At 33.6% G+C, this 20,466-nt stretch overlaps 1 protein-coding gene across 3 annotated transcripts in view; it reads left to right on the top strand.

Moving 5' to 3' along the window:
- LOC105215935 (trissin receptor) overlaps positions 1–20,466 on the top strand; it is a 68,269-nt gene that overhangs the window by 33,435 nt on the left and 14,368 nt on the right. For all 3 annotated transcript variants that reach the window (XM_054227222.1, XM_054227223.1, XM_054227221.1), the window contains exons 4-5: positions 10,528–10,728; positions 12,727–13,269. In XM_054227222.1, the coding sequence (XP_054083197.1) occupies positions 10,528–10,728; positions 12,727–13,269 (744 nt within the window). The remainder of the gene's footprint in view (positions 1–10,527; positions 10,729–12,726; positions 13,270–20,466) is intronic.

Raw genomic sequence — 20,466 nt, 5'->3', positions numbered from 1 at the left:
TAATTATATTATGTACTATGTAATCTATGTATCTATTAATGTACATACATATGTATATATATTTGTTTTTCAAATTTATTATTAAACAAGAAAAAACGTTAACTTCGGCTGTACCGAAGCTAAATACCCTTCACAGGTGCATTTCTTTGTCAAATTTCGTGAAGATACCACGTCAAATGCGAAAATTTTCCATACAAGGCATTGATTCCGCTCGTTCGGTTTGTATGGCAGCTATATGCTATAGTGGTCCGATATCGGCAGTTCCGACAAATGAGCAGCTTCTTGAAGAGAAAATAACATCTGCAAAATTTCAAAACGATATCTTAAAAACAGAAGTACTAGTTCGTATATATACAGACAGACGGACATGGCTAAATCGACTCAGCTTAACATACTGATCATTTATATATATACTTTTTAGGGCCTCCGACGCTTCCTTCTGGGTGTTACAAACTTCGTGAAAAACTCAATATACCCTGTCTGTTCAGGGTATAAAAATTATACAGTGTTGATTAGAAGATTAGTTATTTTCAACAATATTATTTGGTGGAATTAACCGGGGAAATTTAAAAGGAAATTTATTTTTGATGACATATATTTTGAACCAACTAAGCGGGAAAACCAATAAACCGAGTCCAATTATCCGAGAAAATTTACATGTGCTTTATGTTATATTTTTTGTTCGATAACACCGTTCAATTATACGGGGAAACCAATTAACCATAGGGTCAATTAAACGAAAAGTACTATATACTCGTATAAAATCGTTTGTGAAAGTGTTGCTGGGTGGCCCCAATTATCTTATATATATATATAAGAGTTCTATATTAAAATGTCATTATGTAAATATAAATGAAGCTCTTATATCTTTTTACTTTACATTTGAACCTTATTTTATTATATACATAACTGATAAATCCTTTCAAGGTTTTTGCGTAATATTTTTTTCTGAAGTATTATAGCTTAGCATATTCCCGGAAAATTTTCATTATTGCCATTTCTGTTTGTATTTTTTCGCATTTTTCCAAAAATATTTATATTAATATATTACGTAGGCGATTAAGTGGCCAATTTACAATGCTGTCCTCCAACCTTAATTATATACATAACCAGTTTCCACAGCGCAATTTATTTATATTGGCGCAATTAACGGCTACTTAACTTTTACGGTTTAATCAATTTACCGTTAATTTTACTATCTACTTGCGACATTACAGCCTACCAATTATGTAACACATACGCATACAAAGCGCGAAATGTACGCGATAATCCATGGAATTCCATCCGCTGTAATTTTAATTAATTAAAAGCGATTGAGAGCGGACTCGATGCGCCTGCCTGTGCATATACATATATTTTTAAATGTTGAACGGAGGAGAAAAAAATATAAAAATTTAATTTCGAAATATATTTAAGTAAAAGCTATTACCAAAAAATATTGGTATCCTTACATTGAGAAAACAAATTTATTTTTTTACTAATTAAAGCTTAAATAACTTCAAAAATATTTCAAATTTCAACAAAAATATTTAATTCAGTTATTCATCAGTTTGGAAGTGCAGTGCATCATCCGCCCACAAAAACTGTTATTGCCGAAATTTATATGCTTGTTTGTTTATTTGTTTGCTTTGCTAATGTGCGCCACAAGTGTATAATCATTGAATAACATTTCGGATGTGCCGGTGTATGTGCGCGTTGTGTGTGCATAACTGTGAAAGTTTCGCTATAAGCATAAATGAGGGCAAACAATATGCCGAGTTTCGCAAACAAAATGTGGTCAATATACTCCGTCATTGTTTGTCAAAACACCCACACACATAACAATATAACGTGCAAATATTTTTGACTAATTTACTTATACTATATATTATTTTTATATATTTCCATATTTTTCCATAATTTTAATTTTCGTTTCGATTCAACACTTCATAATTTTATGCATTTATTTATTTTAGATATTTGCACAAAATACCAATATTAGCTTGCCGCATTCAATATTTTGGCTTAGATTTTATTATTCACATTCTCTGTGCTTGTATTTCGTTTATTTAATTTATGAATAAGAAAATTTCTTGTAAAAGCACCAATTAGAAGCAACACATTTCTTATAATGAATGATTTTTGTAGTGGTGTAGAATTTCATCTCAAATAAAGTGCTGCAAAATGAAATCAAAATTCAAACATTTTGCCTTAATAAATGCTTTGCAAACGAATGAAAACACATTTATTACAATATTTTTTTGTTTTTGATATTTTGTTTCATTTATCTCAATATACTTGACTCAACAATGCACAGTGGTTCCGCCGTAGGCCAAAAATCAAAAAATCCCTCTCTCGATTTTTTTACAAAATGTAAACCGATGGCCTCTAAATTGTTCAAACTTCTTATTTTCAAACCGGGTTTTCTCAAAAATCTAACGGTACTTTCAAATAGAGTTAAACGCATGAAGAACTGTATTTTTTTAAAGCACATTAGACATTTTTTAAATTCGCAGCAACAACGCACTTCAAATTGTTCTGGTAATTGTTCAGGTTAACGAATCAAGATAATTTTTAATGGCTTTTGAAGCTAAAGGTATATATTTTAACTTGTGACATTAATTAAGTCTAACGTGATTTGTATTTTTTGTGAAATTAGTGTTTTATATCACCTATTTTTTTGTACCTTTTTTCTGCGTCTTCAATGTGTTTACATAAAGTTTTAGTTGTGTTCCCCCGCGATCCCCCGTTAGATTTATTTTACATTGTCTTTACCAGAGTCTTAAGGTAATAAAAGTGTTAAAGTTAGGTGCGGAAATTTGCAGATGTAGAAGTAATCGTCAAAATAATAATGGTCTTTAAATTAACTATTTTTAAGTTCAAACTCATTATAATTGGTCTAAAACAGCTTGGAAAGAAGGATAAACCATCTTTATTTCAACCTATGTACGGTTTACTAGAGGATGCATTATAAGTTTTTGTTCTAATTATAATGGCTGTAGAATGGCAGTGAAAAAATGAACTGTATTAAATTGGTTGATAATTTGCTTTATTTCCTACATGATTTGTTTATATGATATTATTCTTACAGTTTGAATGTGGGGGTTGGATGGGGGAAACTATAACGACAAATCATGTTCAGCTTGTTTATTGCTTTCTTAAATTTTTTTACAAAGCCTTACAGAAAGTTTTGACGCTCCGACCATGACCATGAGAAGTATTTTTGCGCAGGATTGCCATATAATGGCAATTACAGTTCTATGGGAGCTATAGGACCTAGTAGTCCGATGGGGACCATTTTTTTACTATATATTTAAAATAATTTTCTAGATTTTTGGTGAAAATTTCAAAGCGATATCTCAACGGGAAGTATTTATGACCGCACCTTCATACAAGGCGAACCACTGTGCAATGCATCAACTTCTTTAACCCGTCTGAGAAATTCGTCTCCACAACAACGATTATAATTAAACTCAGCGAATGTACTTTTTCTAGTCTTATCCTATAATTTGGCTATGGCCAACATTTAGCTTATGAATAGAAGAAAATCGTGGCCACATTTTTCGCAGCCGATAGAACAGTCTTCGTCATTTTCGGGGCAGCTTGCCCAATAAATGTTCACTTTTTGTACTGATCCTTGGTCTCTGATATGTATTAGTTGTTTCATATTTTGTCACGATCTTGAAACGTCGTAAAAAAGCTATGGATCGGGCTTGCAACAGTGTCAAATAGCAGTGTAGTGATCTTACGGTTTCATTTGTTGACCAGGATAAGCAAAAGCGGCAAATAACGCGCCGATAGCTTAAGTTAGGGTAGATTGTATATTTGTTTCCACGGTGTGTTTCTCCAATTAGACTTTATATAGACATTTAATTTGTGCTGATCTAGCAAAGGAAAACCAATATCGAATGACCGATCGAAATTGCTAACACATAATCAACTCTTTATCAATAATTCTCTCGCTAATTTCGCTTTGGTTTTCTAGATTCTCGTTTCTAGTTTTATATGAAGAAATTTTTCTGAAGTTCTCGTCATGATTTCGTAGTGATGCATCTTAATGTAATGGTACAAAATCCTTGAAAGAATTAAGAATTGTTGCTAAATAGTTATTCCGATAAGGTAGTTATTGTAAGATATATGAATTTTTATCTTTCCAAAGGTGTTTTTGGGGCACGTGGTTTTCAAAAAGAAATAAAACTCATATAATTTAATATGATGACCAATAACACATAAAATCGATGAAAGGTTCCTTTGACCAAACGTGGTGTGTTATATGTATTTTGGGCAGCTGAAACCGAATCTGAAGTCCGTTTTGCTTCATCACGTCACGATTTTTCCCTAACCTCAAAATACATTTCGGATTTTATTTAAGAGAAAAAAATTTAAAAATATTAACGGATTTAGCTTAATTTTGGGATAGAGGAGTTTTTAGGGTCGCTGATTACTTATTTAAAGTCAGATTTTCAAAATACAAAATGGCGGATCCAACATGGCTGTCGGATGTATAAAAATTTCTTAATGTTCACAAAACTTAGTATATATCTAGAAGTTTTTAGGGCCGCTAAATTGACCACCGTGGCTGGCTCAAATAAATTCCAGCCGAGAGACCCGATTTTCGATCACTTTCAGAGACTATCAGCCTAACTGAATAGTTCTTTAAAGTTTGTAATCTAATATCTAATTAATATATACTATTTTTTTATTCTAAAAAATCTACTTATGAGATGAACTGTGAATCTTATTCATGCATTTCTCATATATTTATGAACACTAATATTTTTTTTCCGTCCTGCTTTATGGTGCAGAAGCGTGGACGATGTCATCATAAGACACGACACTAGGAGTTTTCGAGAGGAACATTTTGCGCAAGATTTATGGTCCTCAGAACATTGGCAACGGCGAATACCGCAGACGATGGAACGATGAGCTGTACGAGTTATACGACGACATTGAAATATATAGTTCAGCGAATAAAAAGACAGCGGCTACGCTGGCTAGGTCATGTTGTCCGAATGGACGAAAACAGTCCAGCCCTGAAAGTGTTCGATGATGTACCCGCCGGAGGAAGTCGAGGAAGGGGAAAGCTTCCACTCCGTTGGAGGGACCTGGTGGAGAGCGACCTGGTTACACTTGGAATCTTCAACTGCGAAGGAAAGAGAGAAGTGGCGCGCTCTCATTGATTCGGCTATAACCGGCTAAACGGTTCAACGCCAATTACATACAATATTTTATCCTAACCTATAGCTATTTCAAACTCAATCCGCTAATAACATTTATAGATCTCGTGATCTTGAACCAGCTTTTGTTTCTTCTTGGATTTTCTTACAACACTATTCCAGTTGTCAAACTGTTCCTATGACACATATGAAATAGTGAGATACATAAAATGAAAAATTGACCTTAAAGACATTTCATGTGTGCCAACTTTTTGCCGAAGATATGACTTTCATATATAATTGCTCATGGAGGCATCACCAATAAACATAAAATGTAAACATTTTATTTGGCACAGAAAGCATTAAATAATCGGTTCCACCTTAACTCATCGCTTCCTCGCTTGTTTTTATTATTTTCACAACGAAAATAAACTTGTTCCATTACACATTGTGGTGGCAGTAAATTAATTTCTAATAGCAGCAATTGGCTAATGTTTGTTTTCACTTCATGCACATGACGGTATATTTGTGTCTGTGCTCAAAAACAAATCACCATATTGGCAATTGCAAGGCAGGCAAAATCACAAAAAAAAAATATAATAAAAAGGCGAATCGAAAAGCATGAGTTCTAGTGGCATATATACGCCAAAATGCGCATATGAGGAGATACCTAGGTAGATATGTGTGAATATCTACTCAGCCGACTGTAGCGATTTATTATTGCGAATAGGCAGGCAGCAGCAGTCGCACGTGTGGCATGCAAGGCCAAGTGCAACGTGTACATATAATTTGCCTCCCAGCATATACTATATGGATATGGATATGTGACGCGCAGCACCGAAGTGTGAGTGCGGCGGTGGTGCTGACATTTTCACTGGCGGTGCGGCGTTTCGGCGGCAGCGATTGATATGAACACGCACCGCAGTGGCACGTTTTCGAAATTTATCGACGCCACAAACAGCCGACGGCAGCTTGACGGCGCGCGTTTGCCGCATACATGCACACACATGCAAAGTGTTAGTGTTTGTGTAGAATATATGAATTTTGAAAATGGTGTTTATTTGCAGTAATTTTACAATTGTCGGGCGTGGAGGCTAGTGTGTGTGTATTAGATATATGAGACACTGTTGTTGCATGTAGTCTCGTGGGAATATATGTGCGCTCTGCAGCAATTTAACGCGTGCAACAGCCTAATTTTTCAAAAATATTCATTACGTAAGCTAATTGTGCGGAAAAATGAATGTGTAGCGCTTAGCTTGGTTGTGCATGTTTGAATTTCAGAATTTTTGGAAAAGTCGTGTAAACAGAAAAGGTAAATAATTGCGAAATATTTCATCGATTTTTGTAAATTCTAATTTTTGCGTTTTTTAATTGAAAACAATATTTTCCAAATTTAGAGGTAATAGAATTTATAATATAAACTTACTGAGCTTGAGTTAGTGAAAGCTATTTGAAGCACGAAAAAAGCTCTAAAGAACGCTTTAAGTAGAACTTTTTGGTCGTGGTTTCTAAATTCATGTAAAATATATGCTTATCATATTAGCTTAACGAGCTTATTGATTGATAGTGAAAGCTATTTAATGCTTTGAAAGCGCGTAAAAAGTTCTTATAAGCGCTTTATTCGAACTTTTTGGTTTCGATTTCCAAATCTATATAAAATATGCTTAGAATATTAGCTTATTGAGATACATTTAGTTAGTGAAAGCTGAATAAAGCTTTCATAGTGCTGAAAAAGCTCTTAAGAATTCGGTTTTTAGAGCTATTTATTAAAAAGTTCTTATTAGCGCTTTGTTCGAGCTTTTTGGTTTGGATTTCCAAATTCATATAAAATATGGTTAGAATATTAGCTTATTGAGATACATTTAGTTAGTGAAAGCTGAATAAAGCTTTCATAGTGCTGAAAAAGCTCTTAAGGAAAGCTTTTAGAGCTTTTTATTATTGGTTTCCGAATTCATGTAATATAGTTTAAATGAGTGAAAGCTCTTCAAAGCTTTAAAAGCGCGTAAAAAGCTCTTTTTAGATTTTTTTTGGTATGTCTGTTAATTAAATCTATATTGGAAGGCTATAGAAATTAGTGTTAAAGCCGAGCGCTCTGTTGATACATGAGGGTCTCTTATATATAGATACTATCAAAACCACTATTTACAACAGAAAGTTCCAACATTCCAAAAGTGAATACTATTAATCAGCAACCGTAAGCTTAATAGATCAAAAAAAAAAATAATATCAATAAGGGTTTCTCTTTTGATGTCAAACCCTGCTGTGCTTCTCACATTCAAATAGCAGACTCTGCTGTCTGATTCTAAATTAACCAAAAACTCACAAAGCAGTGAAACCTACCTTTAAATTATCAGCTTCTTACACAATAGACATTTCATATAAAAAGCAAAAACGAAATCTAGTAAATTTCAATTCATGCGTTATAATTGGGTTGACTGACTGGACCAGATAAGCGTTCGATGACTGATTGTCATTGAGTTAAATGTTACTTTTTCGCTTGTTGTTTTGCCATTGTCAGACTGCAGACGGTCATATTAATCAACACATAGACGACTGTGAAGGCGAAATAATATAGTAGATGTGATGTTAAATGATGCGTGAAGATTAAAGAGGTGTACACGAGTTGAAAGTGTATGAAAGAGTGTTGCAGAAATATATTTGTTGTTTGTTTGTTTGTGTGAGTGTGTTACATGTGTATGAAGTGGAAAAGTGGTAACCCATTAGAGATGCAGCTGATAGGATGGTTGTAAATTGAGTACAAAGATTATTTGCAGGTTTTCTTTGAAATTTGTTTTTAATGCGGTTAATGTTGACGAGAAATCTAGCGTGGAAATATAAAAGAAAAAATAATTTAAAATATTTTTTATTCAATGAAATATTGGAATATGAATATAAGTATTAGTAAAAATAAAACCAAAAAATATTTTTAATTCAAATAAAATTCAAAATAAAAATAATTTTTTTAGTTCGATTATTTTAGTTTTTTTTTTTAATTTTCTATTAACGGTTTTTATTATAATTATTATTTTTTTATTTACTTTAAGCTTTTTTTGAGTATAATCGCTAAAATTTATATTTTATATTTAAATATTTATTTTATTTTTTATTTTTTGAAATTTTGTGGTTTATATAGGTTTCATATACAAAAGTATCTTTCTACTGAAATTAATTAATTATTTGTATAAAGGTGGCAACTCTATTTGACAAAAATTCCAAGCAAATATACATATTTCATTATAGCGACACTTGAAGCTTTGACAAAGCGAATTTATATAGTAATATATTTAGACATATCTCTCTGGTGATCTAATTAATTTTTATACGGATAAAAAGGTGGCAACTCTATTAAAAAAATTACACTAAATATTTTTTTAATTTTAGAGTCATATAAAGCTTTAACAAAACAAAACAGTGAAACTTTTCTTGGACGAACACTCACTAACATACGATTTTTAACCGCCCAAAAGAAGTGTCCACCTAAGGGAGGCCCATTTGTTCTAAAAATTTAACTTGATGCATGAAAAAATATTCGCTCAAGGGAGGTATCAGTCTAATAGAGTTGTGCATTAGGATAGGTTTCTCTGCGGTATTAATACATATATTTAACGCAAAACTTTCTATCTTCCACTGAACCCCTCAAAACCTTCAATATTCAAACCCATCCAAAAAACACTACTTCTCATATCAATTGCAGCTATCTCTTTCAATATGTTCTAACGTCTGCGTGCAATGGTAATAAATCACATTTTTTTTTTGTGTGAACGTAAAGTCAATTAGTAAACTCTTATTGTGCAATACACGCGTGCGAGTAATTAAGATAAAAGTCAATCAAGCCTAATACCTAACTGAAACAAACTGCAATTGCGTGTGGCAACAAAATATATAATCGTGCACAATTCATTAACTAAACTGCATGAGGAAGGAAGTAATTACTTATATACCAATAATTGTTCGCACGCAATTTAATAAATTGCGAAAATATGCAGAGTTTAGCAAGTGTTGAAAAGAAGAGAAATTAATATGCTTGCGTATGCATGTAATTGTTGGTATTGGTGTAAAGTGATTGCATATGTTTTCGTGCACTTATGTGAGCAGCAAATACTTGTCACTATAATTGGTGAATATATATACTTGATTTTATAATTATTTCAACTTAAAGCTGTACTTGCTTTGCTTGCCGTACATGGCGTATGAGTAACTGCTTGTTATATACCTACTTATTTTTATTTAAGTGAGAAATCGTGTTGATAATTAATAGTTTAATTATGCGAATATTATATCAATTTTAGTCTGCTCAAGTAAGCTAGTTGTATGTTTGATGGAGCGCTCTATACAGCTTTAAAACAATTTATATGAGATGTAATCAAGAGACTCGTTTTGATGGCAATCGATTTTTTATAATTGGTGAAGCATTTGTAAACCTTTATAATATAAAATCATTCCAAAAATATATTTCTTAATTTTTTTTTAAATATCACTAAATAGTCAATACTTTAAACTTCCTCAAAATTCGTGAAAACTTTTCGAAAGTATACAACGCATCCACTTCCCTCCCTTATTTTATTGTCAAAGCGCATTTCATGCGAAAATATTTATTTATATAAACAAGTGGGACTCACCGTTTTCATTTTCCCTGATTTCCTTTTGTTTTCGTTATTCGCCTGATTTTGTCTTATTAATTTAAGCTGTTGCTTTTGCGCGTAAATAGCTGTTGGTAATGTCTGCGCCTAATTGAAGAATTGACCTTCAGCTAATGTTTTCAATTTCGTATTTTGCCTTTTGGGCAAGTTTCGCTTCATTGCATTATTTCTTCATTAAAAGTTGCTGAAGTTGAGTAGAGCGAGTGGTAGACGCTAAGTAGACATATTTAATTGCAAAGTAGAGTGTAGAGAAAGAAGTGCTGCCAGGTGAGCAAGTAGCTGAGCTGGTAAAAAAAAAAATAAATACTTAAATGACCAGACAAAATTAATGCCAATGACTGCAGGCTGGGATATAAATACAACAGTTAGGATATTGAACAATTCCATTTATATCTTTATAATAATTCATATAGCATTGAAGATGGTTATTAGCTGGGTAATCGATTTTGCTATAACAGTGAAACCTCTCTTGGACGCTCACTCACCGTTGAGCGCTCAAGAGAGTGAAATATTTTACCCCTCAATTGAACCATTCTTATGTTTATTATTATATATAGCTCTGTGACATTATAAATTATCTCAAAAAAATAACTACAGTTCATGTGTGAGCATAAGATATCTATACTTATATCAAATTCAATAATATTAAAATAAAATTTATTATTTAAAAAATAAAATTTTTAAAGTTTTTATTCTCAAAATATAAAAAACACAAAAACTTTAATAGTACTTTTGTAACACCCTTCTTACAGCTGGCCATCTTAACCGTTTGGGTCACTTCAGCCGTCTACTCAACGCCAAAATTTGTATTTAGCAAAACTATTAAAAATATACATACTGAGGATGGGCAAGAGGAGGAGATTTGTGTGTTGGATCGCAAAATGTTTAATTCGAAATTGTTGGATATGATCAATTTTGGACTGCTATACGTAATACCGCTGTTGGTGATGACGGTGAGTGCAAAAAAATTATTTATTTTGATAGAAAATATATTCAGTAAAGTGAATACAGTGTGGTTCAAATGTATAAAATTAATTTCAGAATAGAAAACCCCACATTTATTCATGGATAAGACCTTACTCTTAATCAGTGTTGCCATCTCTCAAAAAACTGTCTCTATGAAGATGATCCTGCAGTTTGAGCTAGAAATTATTTCCAAATAATATTTTTTAATAATTTCCGTTTATTCTTGCAAGAAATCTATGAGCTTTTAAAGAGCTTTAAGCTTCAATTCTCTACATTCATTATTTTTATTTATTTTGGGAAGAAAACCACTAGCTTTTACTGATCTTCCTTACATTTCATTAAATTACTTCAAAACAAGTAAGGAAGGGCTAAGTTCGGGTGTAACCGAACATTTTATACTCTCGACTCTAACAAACAATTTGACTCACATATTCGGCATATATATGGTACAAAGTTCATTGAAAGTTTGAAAACTCTAATATTAAGTATATGGGAGATAGATGAAGTTGTGACCCGATTTCACTCATTGTTGGCACGGAGACATATTATTAGAAGAAACATATTCCCTCAAAATTTCTCCAAAATATCTGAGAGACTTAACTATAATTTCGGTAAAAAATTTGTTAAAAGTACTGAGGTTCTCATATTGGTTGTCGTATCGATATATATGGTCTTGAAAACTTATGGCCTGATTTCGACGAATTTTAGAAGGGTGATGGCATTCTTTAAATATAGTATATCAGCGAAGTTCTGTTCCGATACCTTCACTAGTACTATAATAACTTTATATATTGTAAAGTAAACTATTCAGACCGACTTCAGAGTTCTGGTATATGGGAAGTAGTCGTGGTTGTGAACCCACTTGGACTATTTTCACAACATATCATGGGAAAGATAGAAAAATATTATGAACCGAATTTCATTCAAATTGGTCGAGTAATTTCGGATATATGGTTTTTGACCCATAAGTGGGCAGAACCACGCCCATTTAAAACTTTGTATACCATTTTGAGTGCAGCTCTTCTGCACCTTCTTTATAATAAAATATAAAGTTTCTGTTGGTTTTCCTTACTGAATTAAAGCATTTTGAGTAGTTTCCAACGTAAAATTTGGTGGGCGTGGTTGAAATCCGACTTCCTCCATTTTTGGACTGTATAATGTAGTACCTAAAAGAAACGACTCTAGAAAGTTTACTTAATATAGCTTTAGTAGTTTGCGAGATATGTACAAAAAAGTAGGGGCGGAGCCACGCCCACTAAAAAAATTACATCCAAATATGCCCCTTTATAGTGCGATCCTTCATACCAATTTTTTTCCATAGCTTTATTTATAGCTTAGTTATGACACTTTATGTGTTTTCGGTTTTCGACATTTTGTGGGCGTGGCTGTGGTCCGATAACGCCCATCTTCGAACATAACCTTCTTAGGGTGGCTAGAAATACGTCTTCCATTTAGTTTGGCAAGTACATAATTTAATATTAAAGAGCTTAAAGCCTCAATTCACTTAATTCATTTCTTGGAAAACTTTACATAAAGACAAACTTATTTTATGAACTACCCGTTTTTATAAAGAATCCAAAAGACCAAATTCATTTTCATTTGTTTTTTTTTTTTTGAAGAAAACTATTCACTCTTAAAGAGATTAAAGATTCAAAGTATTCTCTTCACAGTTGCAGCACTCACTTTAACACTTTCATAAAATTTCAAGGGCGCAAACAGTTAACAAGTATTCAATTGTTGTACACAAAAGTACCCATACTCACTTCTTTATTTATAGCCCTATACTATATATATTTCTATTAAAGTCGCGCCATTTAAATCCACATCTATTTTATGACCTTGTCTAGCCTATTTTGAAGTCACATAAGGTAGACAATAGATTGCGCACTTAAATCGTTGCAATAAATTTTGACAATCACGCTAAATTGTCTTAAAAACCAAAACAACAAAAAAACAATAAATAAAGCAGATTCTACTCTCCACAGGTGCTCTATAGCAAAATTGCCGTCGCTTTGTGGCGTAGTTCACACGGGCTTTCGCACCATTTAGTCACACAGCATCAGCAGCAGCAACAACAACAGCAGCAGCAGCAACACCAACAACAAGATGAAAGCATGAGCTTACACAACAGCATGTATCATCATCAACATTCGCAACATCAACATCATAATCACAATCATCACCAACACCTGCATCATCATCAACTACAACACAATCATCATATGCCCTATAATCATCATACAGCACAGACAACAACAACGACACTGCACAACATCAATCATCATCATAATCATTTGCAGCAGACACAACATGCCGAGCAACAGTTGCCCGGCGTTGAGTTGACGCATACTACCGTTGTGGGCGTGGTTGGCATGGGTAATCTGAGTGGTTGTGGTGTCGGTGCGGGTGGTGTAGGTGTTGGTGTTGGTGGCAGTGGTGTTGTTGTCACCAATATGACGAGCGGTTTATTGTCACGCAAGCAGAGCAGCAAATACGAGAAACGCGGCGTCAGCATCACCGAGAGCCAGGTGAGACTGTTAATTAAATATTGCATATTATAAGCGCCAATGTGTGCGTCAAGTTAGTGTGTGTGTGTGTGTGTGTGTGTCGTTATGCGCCTAAATTGCCTAATATGTGCGCCATTTCATGTTGGCTTTTATGAGGTCTACGACTAATATAAATGTGTCTAGTTATGTGCGGCATTAGCGGCATGCTGCTTATGTAGCGCAATTCAGCTGTTAGTCGGCGCTCGGCGCATGAGTATATAGTATTTCAGTTGGGATTTTATTAAATTTTGCTCGGCATAATTTGCATATTAGAAATTTGAAGGCAATTTGCATGGAACATGGATTTAGATATATATTTGTACATATTGTGCGCTTATGTGGACTCACAGACATTGTGCTTTTAAGTATATATTTTTATATTTTATTATATTGTGCATTATATTATGCAAATGCAAGTCCTATATGCTTCGTTAAATTTTTTTTATGTTTTTATTTTTAATTTTTCATGTAGCGCGATATTTTGAGAGGTTATTTTTAGAGTTTTGTTGGGTACTTAAAGTAGTGATATGAGAAGCAGTGATAACGTGACTAGTAAGGCAGATGAGTTGGCTCGCTCAGAAACAGCTGGGAACACAGTTCCCGTAAACTGCGCCAGACCTTTCAGTTCTCTCAAGCGCTGCCTAAAGCAATGGATGCTAGGGGAACATCTGAGGTCCTGGAACATGTGCAACACGAGTCGTACCACAAAGCTACTATGGGGTAGTGTTGATACTGGACAGACCAAAAAACTTCTTACTTTAAGCAAAAGAGAATTAGGCTATATCACCTCTAAGAGGCCACCTGCAGAGACTTGGCATAGTAGAATCGGCTGAATGCAGGGCGTGCGAGGAAGATGATGAGACACTAGAGCATTATCTCTGCGAATGCCCGGCCTTCTGTCGGTTAAGAAGAGATACCTTCCAAGGCTCACATTACTCTAATCTAAGAGAAATTGGGCAGCAGGGATGGAATAAACTCAGAAACTTCGTTAAATCGACCAAGTTGTTCAGGTGATGCTTATCAGGGCACCTTCGGCCTAATAATGGCCTAAGTGCGGCCGCTTGCGGTCAGGCTCTCTTCGCCTCCCTTTTCAACCAACCAACCAACCAAGTGTATACGAGGTGTGTTCAAAAAGTAACGGGAGTTTTGAAATTTCCATTTGACAGTTAATATTGTAAATGAACCTGAAGTACGATAAAATTCGCAGCTATATTCATTGCTTACTTTATCTATAGCAGCCGCCAAGGTTAGTGTTTTTAAGTGCTTGGCGATTTTCGTTTGTTAATTCTTTGCCAATAACAATACTGTAACGATGCCAATTTGGAGTGACTTTTACCTATTTTCAAAAATAAAAATAAACTTAAAAAGCCGTTGTTTTACAGGAATGTGAGAAATCGCCAAGAGAGCCAAAGGCTATTCCAAAAATCGAGTTTGAGAAGTGTTTCGACAATTGGAGTGGCTGGCATAAGTGCATTATATCGAATTGAGACAATTTAAAACCAACAGTATTAATTTAGACGAATGAATAAAAATTAATATTTTTCGAAAAACACATCTCGTACATATATACTCCATATCTCATTAAATTAGTGAGCTTTCCAACTATGACGGCATCTTTTAGTATGCTCTCTCATTGATCTTGCACAAGACTTTCGTGGTTTCTCATAGCGCTTTTTCAGCGATGTACCTAACCTCAAAATTACAAAAAGGCTATCAGACTCAGTAGCAAGTAAAATATCATATAGTTCGTAAAAAAGGTGGAAGTCTGTACTGATCCTGTAATGATACTTTAATTACACTCAATATGCTTCAATGTTTTTATTGGTATAGGATAAGGCATTGTTCTAAGCTTGATAATACCACTGAACTATTCATAACACAGTTCATGTCTAGTTTGTCTCATAAGAAGAATGCGCTAACTTCAACTCTACCAGACTCTCTACTGAATTTTCGTTAGTTTTAAACAATTCACAACAAACAATTAAGTTGCTTTTCTCTCTTAGTTGGAGACTTCTTTCTACTAGTTCTGAGAGTTTGAAAATGAAAATTCAAGACGGTCAGCAGTCTAGTTTAAGTAATTGAATCCGGACAGAGTTGAGTTGTAAATTTGATTGACAATTAGTCATCGAGTGTTTCAAATGTGGTAATCTTTTGTGGTTTAAAATTATCTACCGATGGATTTAAATACTGTACAAAAATTATATACTATAACAAAAATTTCATAAAAACTATGTTGAGTGGATTAATTTCTTGTTCAGATAGTTCGCTTGGATGTGTAGAAAAGGATATATATCAGGTAGATAATTTAGAAGTAAACGTGGGAGAATTATATACAGTCTTCTACCAAACCACTTTGCATAATATTCATACAAATATTAAATCTTCGAGTATATTTAGACATGAATGATTTGTTCACAAGCATTCACAAACCATTCAGATGACTGTTAAAAGATATAAGACTATGTTGGATAAAGATCGATTTAAAGCACAAATTGGCGGAGATCTTAGTTATTTCAGCATATAAACACTTGTCTAAAGGAATACTTTATATAAGTTTCTCTTTTGTCCCACAGAGTTTGCTCTACCATTTGGCGTCCGTTAACCAACAAAACTAGACTAGTTACAATAAAAAACAAAATAAATAAAAATAAAAACTAAACTAAAATAAAAACTAGACTAGTTAAATCCAAGAAGTGAAAACTCTCAAAAACATTATGATGGATGTGTGTAATACCAGAAAATCTCTACTACTTCCTGTTTTGAAACACTGCCAACTTTCCACGAGAGCATTTAGCGCGGAAAAGAAATTACGTTTCCATTTATTTTTTTTTAATTATTATTTGTGAGCAAAACTTTTAGCAAATAAAATTTGCAATTAGCCAAAAACCTTCTTACTACTTCTCTTTGCAAAAGTAGTGCAACTATAATGCTTAATAGATTGCCACATTTATCATTTTACAGAAATTTACCAAATGTCTGAGCAACTAAAGGGTAAAAATGAAAAATTTATTTTTCTAATTTATTTACCGAAAACTTTGGATTCACACCAAAAAACAAAGTTTAACACAAAATCTGCGCATAAGCCTGCCTTCCTTTACGCTCATACTCTCTCACACACTCAACCACTTAAAACTACATTTTTCTAATGAAAGGAAATCAAGCGAAACTTTCGCAAGTTGCACATTTGGATGACGGGAAATTCACGAGTAGCACCAAAGTGGCAAGTTAGTTGCTTGTTTTCTTTCGATGAAACTTTCTGCCCGAAGCTAATCTACACCGCAAACATGGTGTGGCCCACCGTTGCCGCAATGATAGCCATGCCGAGTGGTCTCGTTGCAAATCTATGTGCGGAAGCCTGTGGTATGCTCTTCGTAATGGACCTGGAAAGTTTTTTGTGGCCACTGCACTCTTCAGCGCTCGGCTTCTCAATCTATTGACAATAAAGTGTTAAGTGTTGAAATGTCTCGAAACTTGTCCAAAATGGCTGTGTGTCAGTGAAATCGAAAAGCAATCGATCGATTGCACTAATTAAAGTTTGGTGGTTGAAAAGGCTCTATATTAAATATTATTTATTAACAAGTGAGGAAAGGCTAAGTTCATTAATGGTTCAAAGAAATGGGGTAACCGGTGGTCGGCTATGGGGCATCCAAAACCAGATATGGGATGCCCGGAAACGGATATGAGGTGGCAGGATATGTGGAAGCGGATACGGAAATGATGTTACCGGAACCGGATATGGTGTTACTGGAACCGGAATTATGCGGTAACCGGAACCGGATATGGGATAGCTGGATATAAAGTGGTCGGGTATGGTGAATTTAAAACCGGATATGGGATGCCTGGAACTGGATATGCTGTTCCGGAACCGGAAATGGAACATCAGGGTTATGAGGTGGCCTCATTTTCCATCCGTGTCATTAGTGTGTCTAGAAAGTATTATGTACCGAATACTATTGAAATCTGTCGAGTAGTTTTTGAGATATGTTTTTTTGAATATTTATGACATAACAACCGTTATGTAAACAATTTTTTTTATATATTTTTTCTAAATTTAATTATTAAGTTTCCTTTTTTATTTCTCATTAAAAACTAACTCAATAATTTTCACTTTTATACAATTATTCCCAAGCCCCGTGAACAACTAACTCTCAATCCCTCCACTCCTCAGCAAGTGCACAATTCTCTGTCACTTCTGCCGCGCTGTTAATTGGCCTAATCTTTTATTTTGCTTTAACTCTTCAGTGACACTTGCTTGTTGCTCTTCTCGTACTAACTTTGAGAATTCCTTTAATTTCTCTATATTTGCTTAACATTTCGCACAACTATTTTCTATACCTTTCCACTCCAACGCCTTCAAAGTAATTCAAAGTGTAGACGTCGCTGGGAGAGTGCGCGTCAGTTAAACTTCTGAGAAAAGTTCAGAAGTTTTTCTTAATTCATTGCGAGTGAAATAAATAAAGCAGATAATCGGTGAGAGTAACTATTTTGCTAAAGATAAGCGTGAAATTGTTGAATAAAAGAAAAAAATCTCTACTACTTTGAAATTTAAATGCATTTATAATTCAGAGAAAGGTATAACGTAAAGGCATTAAGGTTAGTTGTGGTTTATTTAAAAGTAAGTGATGTTACATTAGGTTAGTTGAAGTTATAAATATTAGATTTGGTTGGATTTGCGGAGGTGATTATGACTAGATTTTAATAAATAAGACTTCAACAAGTTAAATGCAAATTTTATTAGACTTTGTGAGGTTAAGTTGAGTAAACTTAGATTATATTGAACTAGAATACAGACATGGCATAAATGTTTTAATTTTAGTTAACTTTGGTAGACAATTTTTTTAAATTTTTTTATATTCATTATTATAATTATGATTTATCTAAAATATCAAAAACTAAGGCTATAATTACCTTTAAAAATCATTGCAGGTTGAAATGAAGCTCATTTAATACAAAACAGTTTCAGTAAACGTTCCAAGTAAATATTTTGATGAAAAGTATAATCCAACTCAACTTTAAGCTTAACTCAAATTCCCAAATGACCAACCAAATCCAGTTGTTTGTATTCGCCAGCTTGTTTTCGAATTTGTCACTTTAGTAGACGATGGCTGTCAATAACTTTCTTCCGCGAACATTACACGAACTTGTTCAACAAACAACTTGCCGTGTAGGAAGAACAAAGCAGATACCACATAGGAGGTGTGTTCAGAAAATAACGGGAATTTTAGTGGAGAGCTCAATTGTCAAAATTTTTTTGTTGATATACATGCTCCTGATTTACCATAAAATTTTTAGCTGTAGTCATTGCTTACTTTGTCTGTAGCAGCCACTAAGGTCAGACTTGTTTTGATGAGTTTGACGAATTTCGTTTAATAAAAGCTTACACTACTTTATTTGTTCGTGATTTCTTAGATAAAAACAAAACGATGCCCCAGCCTCCATATTCACCAGACAGGAGGCAGAGTGACTTTCTCCTATTTCCAAAAATAAATATGCAGTTAAAGGGCTAAAAAAGGCAGAAAGAGCCAAAGGTTATTCCACAAATCGAGTTTGAGAGGTGTTTCGACAACTGGAAGAAGCACTAGCATAAGTTCATATATCGAATGGAGACTATTTTAAAGGCGACAACATTAATCTAGACGAATCGTAATAAATGACGAATTAAAAATTCGTAATAAAGCATATCTCAAGTGGTCGGATTCGACCAAAAATATCCACGGGGTATTACTCCATCATTTTTCCACACTCAATCTGACGATGCAATATTAGTTCTCACCCATACAAATATAGTACTCTTATACCATATGGCATATGTGTATTTGTACTTTTCAGCTGAAAGTTCATAATTCCAGTGTATTGACACCTCCTCTGCTTTCGTGAAAAATCATTTCGCAGAATTTGTTGGCTGCCAGAATTTTTCACTTCAAAATGGCTGATACGAGTAAGCATAAAACAATTGAGTCAATTAACGGCTTTATGAGTGTGGATTATTGGTATTTGAGTTCTTTGAAAATGATTTAGCGCTAGTTTGCAGCTTGCACATGTAATAGAAATTCTTTGAAAACTCATTAAAGTGCATTGTATGGTTCAAAGGAAGCACTGTATGAACTATTAGTGAGAAAGAAAAAATTTAATAAACCAATTAAATTTTATGCATTTATTGCTTTTAAGAATTTGTTTAATAATTTTTAATTGGAAGTGTGTTTCTTATGAAAATCGAATTTGGAATATGTGTTGGTATGGAATAATCAGAAAGAAAATAACACAATTTTATGTTTATTTTTAGCAGGAAAAATTTGTTTCATAAAAATTTATAATAAATAAATTACAATATTCCTGGAAAGTGTATTTTTTTTTTAATAAAAAAAATTCCATTTAATTAAATTTATTTAGTAATTCACTTTCTTGTTAACAATATGCTGTTGAATATTCCCAAAAAAAAAAAAAAATACCATGCCTATACGTTCATACTATTTTTTCTCTTAACGGAGAATAAAATAAAAAATAAAAATTTCAAAGTTAAATTGCTTTAAAATAGTCAAATTATTTTTAGCTTTTTACTTTTTTCACTATTAGAGGTAGTGTGCCCCATACAAATAGTCTATAGGCGTTAAATCACATGATCTAGACGGCCGATTGACAGACCCTAAACGCGAAATAAATTGTTCACGAAACTCGCCTCTCAATAGGTGCATTGATTCGGATGACATGTGCCAATGTCTTGTTGAAACCACACATCATGCAAAAAATAGTTATCATCGCACGATAGCGCTCACCATTCACAGTGGCATTACGTTTCGCATCATATTCGAAGCAAAATACGGTGCAATGAGGCCGCCAGCCTATAATCCACACCAAACAGTGACTTTTACTGAATGTTTCTGACTAGTCTTCACTCGAATGGCAGCAGTTTTGTTTGTTCAGATATCCATTGAACCAGAAAAGAGCTTCGATGCTGAACACAAATTTTCACTTCGGTCAATTTGCACTGGCTGTATTTTCAAAGACTTCTAACTCAAATCCTTCTGCAAAATTTTTTACATAATGGACTAACAGAGACCTATAAAATGGAAGAATAGCACGATGAACGTTCTTAACAGAGAAATGAGTCTGAAAATAAAGTTCAATAATTTCTAAGCGTTGTTCGTTTGTCAGATGATTCTTGGTTAAATGAAATACCAA

This window comes from Zeugodacus cucurbitae, chromosome 3, assembly GCF_028554725.1.
Source record: "Zeugodacus cucurbitae isolate PBARC_wt_2022May chromosome 3, idZeuCucr1.2, whole genome shotgun sequence".
Lineage (NCBI taxonomy): Eukaryota > Metazoa > Arthropoda > Insecta > Diptera > Tephritidae > Zeugodacus > Zeugodacus cucurbitae.
The sequence above is the reverse complement of the archived record's forward strand: the minus strand, read 5'-3'. Positions and strand labels throughout refer to the sequence as shown.